The 11623-nt window shown below is 47.5% G+C and overlaps 1 protein-coding gene across 2 annotated transcripts in view; it reads left to right on the forward strand.

Annotated features, from left to right (window-relative positions):
• Positions 1-11623, forward strand: part of ELK3 (ETS transcription factor ELK3) — a 76995-nt gene that overhangs the window by 23839 nt on the left and 41533 nt on the right. For both annotated transcript variants that reach the window (XM_017516272.2, XM_037733917.1), the window contains exon 2: positions 8694-8902. In XM_017516272.2, the coding sequence (XP_017371761.1) occupies positions 8696-8902 (207 nt within the window). In that variant the 5' untranslated portion in view covers positions 8694-8695. The remainder of the gene's footprint in view (positions 1-8693; positions 8903-11623) is intronic.

Below are 11623 nucleotides of genomic sequence, written 5' to 3' on the forward strand. Positions count from 1 at the left end.
TCTCGCTCTGTTGGCCAGGCTGGAGTGGCATGATCTTGGCTCACTGCAACCTCCGCCTCCCAGTTCAAGCGATTCTCCTGCCTCAGCCTCCCGAGTAGCTGGGATTACAGATACGTGACACCACGCTCGGCTAATTTTTGTATTTTTAGTAGAGATGGGATTTCACCATGTTGGCCAGGGTGGTCTCAATCTCTTGACCTGGTCATGTGCCCACCTTGGCCTCCGAAAGTGCTGGGATTACAGGCATGAGCCACTGCACCCAGCCCTGCATCCTTGACTCTAGAGAAGACCCTCTTCAGATGATGTAATTCTAATTATTCTACAACCTTGTCGACTATAGGTAACTGATTGTGAAATAATTCTTGTATATAGGCAGGCAAATTCTATCTTATTAGAGTGCCATTGACTCCCACCCCTGGTTTTGTCTCCATTTTTATGCATTTATTTCAATATTCTTTAACTATAAATGCCTCCATTATTCAGATTCTTTTTTGAACTCATTATAACGTCTGCCTGGTTCCCTACTGAATTATGAGTGAAATAAAATCTTTAACGTGTTCACTTTGGTATCTGTATGTGAGCCATGATTTTACCCTCTTTTGAAAATTATTTTTTAACAAAGGAATTTCTGGACTGGGTGCAGTGGCTCACGTCTGTAATCCCAGCACTTTGGGAGGTCAAGCTGGGCGGATCACCTTAGGTCAGGAGTTTAAGACCAACTTGGCCAACATGCTGAAACTCCATCTCCAATAAAAACACAAAAAAATTAACTGGGGGTGGTGGTGTGCACCTGTGGTCCCAGCTACTCGGGAGGCTGAGGCAGGAGAATTACTTGAACTCGGGAGGTGGAGGTTGCAGTGAGCTGAGATCGAGCCACTGCACTCCAGCCTTGGCGATAGAGTAAGACTCCGTTTCAAAAAAACAACAACAGGATTTTCTCCACTCTTACTTCAGTGAGGCCTTCAGTGGCCACCTTAATACTTCACCATAGCCTCTGCACGCCGCTGTCTCCCTCTCTCTCCCCCCTTTTTTTTTTTTTTTGAGATGGACTCTTTTTTTGTTGCCCAGGCTGGAATGTAGTAGTATGATCTTGGCTTACTGCAACCGCTCCCTCCAGGGTTCAAGTGATTCTCCTGTCTCAGCATGCTAAGTAGCTGGGACTACAGGTGCAGTCCACCATTCCCGTCTAATTTTTGTATTTTTAGTAGAGATGGGGTTTTACCATCTTGGTCAGGCTGGTCTCAAACTCCTGACCTCGTGATCCGCTGCCTTAGCCTCCTAAAGTGCTGAGATTACAGGCGTGAGCCACCCTACCCAGCTGGTCTCCTCATCTCTTTAGCTGGCTCCACTTTCCTTTTCCCATAGCAGGTATCTTCCAGCATCCTATGTCATTTCATTCACCACGTGTGTGTTGCTGACGGCCTGTCTTCTCCCATGCAAATGTGAGCTCTGTAGGGACCCAAGTCTGTCCTTTCGTTTGGTTTACAGATGTATCTCAAATACTCAGATGATGTCTTGGCATAAAATGGGCACTCAAAAAAAAAAATGAAGTGGGGAGAAAATGAACGTTTTTTGTTTTGTTTTGTTTTGAGACAGAGCTTTGCTCTTGTCGCCCAGGCTGGAGTGCAATGGTGCAATCTCAGCTCACCACAACCTCCGCCTCCCGGGTTCAGGCAGTTCTCCTACCTCAGCCTCCTGAGTAGCTGGGACTATGCGATCTCAGCTCACCACAACCTCCACCTCCCGGGTTCAGGCAGTTCTCCTACCCCAGCCTCCTGAGTAGCTGGGACTACAGGCCTGCACCACCATGCCTCTCTAATTTTGTATTTTTAGTAGAGACAGGGTTTCTCCATGTTGGTCAGGCTGGTCTTAATCTCCCAACCTCAGGTGATCCTCCTGCTTCGGCCTCCCAAAGTGCTGAGATTACAGGCATGAGCCACTGTGCCCGACCTGGCAATGGAGTCTTTATAGGGGAAAGTATATAAATACATCTTATTCAGAAGAACCTACAGCAGAGTAGTCATTGCCATAACTTTTTTGTGAGAAGTGGATGCGCTTCTACCAAATATCTATTGTTTGTAAAATAAATTGATAATTTGAATGGGGTAAAGGACGAATATATTTTGTCTCTAAATTTCATTGTATCTTTATATAAGAATTACAGATCTTGAGTTTATATCCAGTTTTGTTGCTTATAGTTGAGTAAATATAATAAAAAATACAATAAGAAATCATTTGTTGGCCAGGTGTGGTGGCTCATGCCTGTAATTCCAGCACTTTGAGAGGCCGAGGCAGGTGGATTGTCTGAGATCAGGAGTTTGAGACCAGCCTGGCCAACAAATGAAACTTCATCTCTACTAAAATATAAAAATTAGCCTAGCATGGTGACAGGCACCTGTAATGCCAGCTACTCAGGAGGCTGAGGCAGGAGAATCACTTGAACCCGGGAGGGAGAGTTTGCAGTGAGCCAAGATCGCACCACTGCACTCCAGCCTGGGTGACAAAGCGACACTCTGTCTCAAAAAAAATCATTTGTCAACACTGAGAACATACCACATTTCCGTCTGCTCCTTTAAAGGAGGCATGCATATGATTGACAGTTGACAAGCTGCTCTAAGTGATCTAACTTCACTCTGCTATGGCAGACCACAGCTCTGCGTTGCAAAGGGAAAGGAGTTGGGGCCAGTAACAGGTGGTTTTGCCCTCTGGAGTGGGAGGGGTGGGCCTCCGCCAGCTGTGACTGTGGTCCTGGCCAGTGCTGGTAGAAATGGTAAGAGGCCATTGGTCTTCTCAGCCAGAGATGGGAAGGCCCTGCAGGCTGCTGGGTTGAGGTGAGGTCAGAGGAGTCCAGAAGGTATCAGATGTGAAGGGGGCACCTCTTCCTGTAAGAGCAGCGATGCCTCTAAAAGCAGAGGGATCGGCCTTGGTGTGAAAACACAGAGTTCGATTCTGCAAAAAAAATGGCATTAAAATACGTGATAAAATTTTGTACATTCAAAGTAACAGCTGATAAGGATGGGAATAATAGACACTGTGGGGAGAGAGGGAGGGAGTGATGGCTGCAAGATTCCCTGTTGGGTGCAGTGTTCGCTAATTAGGTGACGGGTACACTGAAGCCCAGTCCCCACCATTATGCAATATATCCATGTAACAAACATGCACTGTACCCCCCAATCTTAAAAAAGCAGGAGTCTGTCCGGGTACGGTGGCTCACGCCTGTAATCCCAACACTTTGGGAGGCCAAGGCGGGTGGATCACAAGGTCAGAAATTTGAGACCAGCCTGGCCAATATGGTGAAACCCCGTCTCTACTAAAACTACAAAAATTAGCCGGGTGTGGTGGTGGGTGCCTGTAATCCCAGCTACTTGCGAGGCTGAGGCAGGAGAATCGCTTGAACCCAGGAGGCGGAGGTTGTGGTGAGCCAAGATCATGCCACTGCACTCCAGCCTAGCAACAGAGTGAGACTCCGTTTCAAAACAAAGAAAAAATAAATTAAAAAGTAGGGGTCTGAGGAGGGAAAGATAAGCATTTTATAAGAGGAAGTTTAAAAAAAGATTTGTAGCATTTCTTTCATGTGTTCTACATATTTGAAGCTGAGAGTTGGGGGAACTCAGCTCAGGCGGATGAAAGATTTTATCTTAGAGCAGAGTTCCACGTGCATAAATAATCTGTCAAACATAAGTCTCAAGTACCACCACTTTCATCAGCTGTTTAGGAGCCACAGCATGCTGTCTGAATTACCCACATTCCTTAAAGTAGCATCAGATAAATGGGCTTTATTGTACCTGCCTGTTAAGATATTGGACTTCATTAAGGATTCTGGGTATCAAGGAATTAATTTTTTTTTAAATCACTTAAATGTTTTTTCTGGTGAGAGAGCTACTCACATAGACGAGTTTACAAAAATCTACAGCGTTAGCGGTTATTGGAAGGGCGTGCTTCCTAGCACAGTGGTAGAAAGTTTGTTTTCCAACACCCCAGAGGGCAAAAGTTCTAGCTGGCAGAGGCGCAGTGAATGTAGTGTGATTGTATGTGAAAATAGTTGTGTAAATTTTGAAACTTGATTTCATCATAGACTACATCGAGCAGAATGAAAACAATATGGAGAGAACGGTGGCAGCTGGTGGCCCACTGCCTGCCTGTCCCTCTACCTGAGCCTCCCCACGTGCAGCCTCCTATTTTCATCATGCAGATGGCGCTGGTCAGAAGGATGGTGGGTTCCAGAGCTGCCTGGGGCCTCCACCATACCCCAGAATGACTTCTGCTGAGCGGAGACAGGAGTGACTGATCTTTGTAGATGCGCCGATAAGCACTGAGTAGGGAGCTAGTTTTGCGACTCAGCTCTGAGTAATGTCTGGCTGGGATTTCCACCAGGAAGGCTTACGTGACTGCCCAGTCATCGAAACTGGGGATCTACGTCAAGGAGTGGCTCTAGAGAGCGCTAGAAGAGGAGAACCAGGCCCTCAGCCTGGGGCAGGGCTGGGCATGCCTCAGACAGGAGAGGCTCGAGCCCTTAGTCACCTCCGCTGGAGCAGGGTTACGCATAGCAACCCCTCTGAACAATCCTCTGATGATCCCCGTGCCTGCAGCTGCCACCTAAGCTCTGCAGCTTAGTTGAGCAGTGGGGGCATTTCTGTGATTCCTAGTGAACAGCTCCTTGCCTTCTCTGGGCGAGTTCCTTTCTTCCAGAAATCCGGGAAGCCCTGAAGCAGCAGGTCCCCCTCCCCACCATTTGCTCCTCTCCTTTCTGCTCTTCACCTCCTTTTCTTTCTTTCTCTCCTACCTTTGCCTGAGGCTATGGCCATAGCACCCATGGCGCCACTAGCCCACATGTGGCCTCTGAGTAAAATGTGATCAGCTGGTCCCCCCACACCTAGTAGCATACTTTTTCATGATTTTGTTTTCTTTCTTTTTTTTTTTTTTGAGACGGAGTTTCACTCTTGTTGCCTAGGCTGGAGTGCAGTGGCGCAATCTTGGCTTACCACAACCTCCGTCTCCTGGGTTCAAGCCTCAGCCCCCCCACATAACTGGGATTACAGGCATGTGCCACCATGCCCAGCTAATTTTTGTGTTTTTAGTAGATGTGGGGTTTTGCTCTGTTGGCCAGGCTGGTCTCGAACTCCTGACCTCAAGTGATCTGCCTGCCTTGGCTTCCCAAAGTGCTGGGATTACAGGCGTGAGCCACCACACCCCGCCTTCCTCATGATTTTGAACAGAAGCTGTAGAGTGTAAAGATAATGGCGCCCCCAGCAAAGGGAGAATTTTTTTTGTAAACAAAGACATCTTGTATTATAATAATCAACTTTTGCTGCAGTGGTGCTGTGGAACCAGTTGCCCCAAGATCACTGGCTTACAGCGGCATTAATTTTTCTCAGAAGTCAGTGACGGGGATGCTGCTTCAGACGATGGGTGGGTGGTGCTTGGCTTCGGACTTTGGGTTGAGTTCAGGTCATCATGTGTCTCGTTCCGGGGGGTAGCAGCTATAGCACAGGAGGAAAAGTGCCAACTTATGCCTCCCAAGACCCCAGCTTGGAATTGGAATGCTGTCACTTCTACATCAGTGTACTGGCCAAGTGCAGTCACATGGCTAAGCCCCAATGTCAGCACTCCTCCCACAGCCACCCCAGTGCAATACCACACAGTCACCTAAGGAGAGGGGAGTTGAGAACGGAGAACGTTTAACAGGTCAGCCATATGGGTTCTCCTAAGTCGCGCCCAGAACATGGTCTCTGACACACGGGATTGGATCGAAATGAAAAGTTATTCTGTATGCACAGGAAGCTGCGAGGAGGCCAGACAGGTGGAATGCTAAGTGTGCAGTACACGGATAGATGTTTCTGCTGCCCTCCTGTCCCATGTGGAACATGGTGTCAGTTCAAGGTGGAGGGTGACGGGGGCTGACCACTTCCCTACTGGCATGTGAGCAGAGCCCAGCAGCCCCTTCCCTGCTGACCCCCAAACCCACTGGCAGCCTTCTGCCCTCAGCAGCAGATTACCTGAGCAGGCACTTAAAGTTTCAGAGATACATTCAAGCTGACTGTCTCAAGTGTGTGGCCAAAAACATCTCAAGAATTTGCAGCAACTGTTAACCGTTTGTAGTGCCAGTGAAGAGAAGAAAGTTGTGGCTCATATCCAAGTCCTCAGAAGGGTGGTCCTCTGAGGAGCTGGGACCCGTCAGCTGCCATGCATCCCACCAAAACGGGGACTTGCAAGACTCCGGAGATACAAAGGTGGTTTTGACCCAGTGATGAAATGATAGTGACTGTCTTACAGACCATTGTGGTTAATAGTGATTTCTGTAAAGAATATCCTCTTTAGGCCGGGCGCGGTGGCTCATGCCTATAATCCCAGCACTTTGGGAGGCCAGGGCGGGTGGATCATGAGGTCAAGAGATCAAGACCATCCTTTCAACATGGTGAAACCCCATCTCTACTAAAAATACAGAAAATTAGCAGGGCATGGTGGCGCATGCCTGTAGTCCCAGCTACTAGGGAGGCTGAGGCAGGAGAATTGCTTGAACCCAGGAGGTGGAGGTTGCGGTGAGCCAAGATTGCGCCATTGCACTCCAGCCTGGGTAACAAAAGCGAAACTCCATCTCAAAAAAAAAAAAAAAAGAATATCCCCTTTAAAGAGCCCTAAATAAAATGCTCTGTGGGGGGGCTGGGCACAGTGGCTCATGCCTTTAACCCCAGCACTTTGGGAGGCTGAGGTGGGCAGATCACCTGAGGTCAGGAGTTTGACACCGGCCTGGCCAAATGGTGAAACCCCGCCTCTACTAAACTACAAAAATCAGCTGGGCGCGCTGGTGTGTTATAATCCCAGCTACTCAAGAGGCTGAGACAGAAGAATCACTTGCACCCAGGAGGCAGAGGTTGCAGTGAGTCGAGATCACGCCACTGCACTCCAGCCTGGGTGACAGAGCGAGACTGCGTCTCAAAAAAAAAAGAAAGCCCTATGGGTAATTGCAGAGCACTCCTAGTCTACTTTTCTTTAACTAGGAGGAGCTGTGGGGTTGACAATATTGGTACAAATAACCCTCCCCAAGGCAATTATTCTGGCTTTTGGGTCTCCCAGAGCTGCACGTCTTTTTCACTGCCCCCTGGGTTGCTATCACTCCAGGTTCTCTTCCTGCTCCCCCCACCCCCTACTCCGCCCCAGGACTTCCATGTCTCCTTCCCGTCCAAGGGGATGATCCCAGGCTCTCTGTGGCCACTCACAACATTTGGCCTGTGGCAAAAGCTTTTGAGGCCAGTCTAACTGCCTTTTTTAAAAAAATGTAATGAACACTGATAAATGGATTATTATTATTACTGCTTACAATCAATACCCATTGCCATAAAAGTCCTCAAATGCCTGAAATTGAGAAACTGCCAGGAGTGGGGAAAAATTTCCTTGAGAAGGTCCTGTTTGAGCTGGGTCACGATGGATGAGAAGGAGTTCACCAGGCTCCAAAGCTAGGGAACAGCATTTTACGCAGAAGGAATAGCATTTTAAAAGTTCTCACCAGAGTCAAAGGAAAGGATAACATTTTATAGGTTTTTGTCTTGATGGGAAAAATTGCTTTTCCCATCTGTGTGCCTGTGATGGTGGGCTTTGACCTGCAGCATAATGAGTGCCAGGAAAGGGAAGGTCTCTGCAATTGGCAGTGATTGTTCAGTTTCACAAGGATCCACAGACTGGGCAGCTTTGAGCTTTGTGCAGGTTATCAGCATGCCAGCAATAACAAAGTAATCCAGCAAAGCCCCTCCCTCATGAAGCTCATCACTTAGTAGGAAAGGCAGTTACATTTAGACATATATCACAGCCACGGGAGCGATATTCCAGTGACCTGTATGAGTGTACTTAGCACGGGGTCCAGCATTTTAGTTAGAGACTGTATTAGTTCTTTCTCACATTGCTATAGGGAAATACCCAAGACTGTATAATTTATGAAGAAAAGTGGTTTAATTGGCTCACAGTTCTGCAAGCTGCACAGGAAGCATGATGCTGGCATCTGCTGGGTTTCTGGGGTGGCCTCAGGAAACCTACAATCATGGCAGAAGGCAGAGGGGGAGAAGGCGTGTCACATGGCCCGAGCAGGAGCAAGAGAACGAGGGGTGAGCTGCCACACACTTGTTAAATGACCAGATCTCATGAGAACTCGGTCACTGACTCAGGTGTGGTACCAAGGGGGATGGTGCCAAACCATTCATGAGAGATCCACCCTTATGACCCAGTCACTTCCCACCAGGCCCCACCTCCAACGTTGGGGATTACAATTCAACATGAGATTTGGGCGGGGACATGCATCCAAACTATATCACGGACCCAAAGAGAAATTGATAGGATGGGCCAGAATAGACACTTGTGTTAAGTGGGGAATGGTTTGAATGGGGACCTGTTCTGCAGGTGGTCATGTCATTAATGGTTGTTCCACATTATTCCCGATGCTTCGCTGTCACTCGAGCAGACATATGTGGTGAATAGAGGACCACAGGTCCTCCCTGTATTTCTGAATTGTGGCCTCCTACAGAAATGCGGCCGGGAAGCTCCCGGTTCAGAGTGACCCATAGAGACGGACGTGAAAGCTACTTTTTATTAGGTTCACGGGGGGAAGGAGGGGACAGCTGAGTTGCCCGTTCTGAAGCCCCCTTTCCCAGCAAGTTCGCTCGGCCTCGTGACCCCCAGCTCTGACCTGGCCTCCTCTCCCCCAGGTATGGAGAGTGCAATCACGCTGTGGCAGTTCCTGTTGCAGTTGCTGCTGGATCAGAAACATGAGCATTTGATCTGCTGGACCTCCAACGATGGTGAATTCAAGCTCCTCAAAGCTGAAGAAGTGGCCAAGCTGTGGGGACTCCGAAAAAACAAAACAAATATGAACTATGATAAGCTGAGCAGAGCCCTGCGATACTATTATGACAAGGTAAACCCTTGACCTTGCATGAGACCTCTTGGGGAGGGAGTGGAATCCCCTCTGCATAGTTCATTGATGAAAGAAGATAATAGCGTGCTGTGAATCAAATTAGAAAATAAAATAGAGGCAATGCATGCCTTCTTTTTGGAGAAAAGCTATGCTGTAGGGATTCCCACCCCCGGAAGCCTTTTGGGTATTCCTGAGGGTCACATTTTGTTTCTTCTGCATTTTTGTATGAGTTTGCCAAAGAGCTTTGCTAACAATAGACATGAGATGCAGGGGGGTTCTGGGGCTTTCCTCATGTTGAGTCACTTGATGACAGAATGCATGTTAAAATCTGGAAAGTCTGTTTATCCTCTCTGATTTGTGCTTCGATTAAAGGGACCTTTCCTGGGAGGTGGTAGCTTCAGCAAATTATTTTTTAACTATGCAGTGCCTCAGTATCCTCCTTTCTAAAACCGGTATCAGCATAGGAATAATGATAGGAATAGGAATCCTGTCTCAGGATTGTCGTGACGGCCAGCCGAGCCATTACGTGTTAAGTTCTTAGAACACTGCTTGGTACGTGGTGCTTGCAACTTTATGGGACACTTCCCTAATTGGAAGAAAAAACTGTTTTCATTGTGAAGTCACGGAGATGAGGCAGAGTGCTTTGTTAAGTGATAACATAGCGTGGTTGCCAAAACCAGGACCGTTCGAATGAGTTTTAATGCATTTCTGGAAAAGCAGTTTTAATGTGTTTGCTAGGGCAAAATTATTGCTATTTAGGAGAAGCATTTCAGGCCTGTAATTATTGGCCATTTCTGTTTGAATCTGTTGTTGCTGAATATTTAGCCTCCAAGATATAAAGACATAGAGCCATGATAATGGCAAGCTTTTATTCTGGTTTTATTGTTCACATTAAAAAGTAAATTAAAAACTGATTTAAATATTAGTTCCTGATCTATATTTAGGGCCTGCCGTCTGCCAACCTCTTTGGAATTTAAGACATAAGGATTATACATTTCAGGAAGTAGAGACATCATTAATTATAAAGTGTTCCTTTATATGATCGTAATTGCACGTGATTATGTCATTGAAATGCCAAAGGTGCTCTCCTTTAATGTAGCGATTAATTAATCCTGACTTACTGCCGAGTCCTACGAAGATGTAAAAGCACTTCCTGCAAATTGCACTGTCTGAAAGCCTCTCAGATGGCTTATTGTTCTGCGTGTTTCCCTAGGTTCTCAGTTCTGCAGTGGGAAGGGGGGTGGGGGGTAACTGAAGGAAAACACTCTCGTTGCCTGCTGGCAGAGTGCCTAAAAGCTGGGCTTTGAAAGTCAAAAAGCATTTTCATTGTTTTAAATCAAGGTATCAAAGAAAAGAAGCCTCTGGGACTCCACTGGTCTCTTCCCTGGCCTGGGCCTGGAGGCTTAAGGGTTGTGTCTCTTTAGCACAAAGGGATCTCTGCGCTGGAAATGACTGCTCACAAAATTAGCAAAGCCATTCCTGTTTAGACTATATCTTATCTCCCTTAGACAGTTGTTTAAATCTCGAGAGAGCAGTTTCATAGCCTTCAGTCAACAAGTATGTGCGGGCACTTTGTTAGATGGCTAAGACCTGTGCTGAGCACTTCATCCTTTGTCTCCTTTAAACTTTACAGCAGCCCCATAGACAGGTGCTGCTGGCATTATCCTCCGCATACACGTGAGAATGTGGAGGCTTGGACGAGAAACCTGTCCAGGCTTACGCAGCCAGTGAGTGGCAGAGCCTGGATTTGAACCTAGCTGGTCCGCCTAGATTCCCAGCTAAAAGTCACACACGTGCCCTGTCTTCTGGGCCATTCGTTTCCTTTGCCTCTGAATGTCTTGAGTTCCAGGTAGGCAGTCAGGCTGTCCAAAGGATATTACAACCTAAGAAATTTTGTTTGTTACCAAGAGATCAGGCTGGGTGTGGTGCCTCACACCTAATCCCAACATTTTGGGAGGCTGAGGCAGGAAGATCACTTGAGCCCAGGAGTCTGAGACCAGCCTGGGCAGCATGGTGAGACCCTGTCTCAACAAAAAATTAAAAATTAGCTGGGTATGGAAGTGCATGCCTGTAGTCCCAGCTACTTGGGAGGCTGAGGTGCGCGGATCATTTGAGCCTGGGAGTTTGAAGCTAGAGTGAGCTATAATTGCACCACTGCACTCCAGCTTGGGCAACAGAGGTAGATCCTGTCTCTTAAAAAGAAAGAAAAAAGGGTGGAAAGAAACAACTTCAGTACTGAAAAATCCCAGCAAATGCTATGCATCAGGTGGAACCCAAGGTCAGGAGTCCAGGTGGCTGGTGTGGCCTGCCTACGAACACTGCCCCTTTCTCTTTTGCCAGGCAGAGCATGGGGGCTGGCCACATGACCTTTGAGCAGCCCCAAGAATTGAGCTGGAGCTGGCAGTGAGGGTGGGAGCATCCTCCTGTCCTGTTGTGTTATGTAGACTTTGGCCACCAGAAGAAATTGTTCCATGTCTTTTCTTCCACAGATACACCTGTCCACATGCACACACACACAAGTATACATATACACACGTGTCCACATGCACACACAAGTATACACACACACCTATCCACATGCACACACACCTATCCACATGCACACACACACAAGTATACACACACACACCTATCCACATGCACACGCACCTGTCCACATGCACACACACAAGTATACACATACACACCTGTCCACATGCACACACACAAGTATACACACAC

The sequence above is a fragment of the Cebus imitator genome, unplaced genomic scaffold (genome assembly GCF_001604975.1).
Source record: "Cebus imitator isolate Cc_AM_T3 unplaced genomic scaffold, Cebus_imitator-1.0 Scaffold18, whole genome shotgun sequence".
NCBI lineage: Eukaryota > Metazoa > Chordata > Mammalia > Primates > Cebidae > Cebus > Cebus imitator.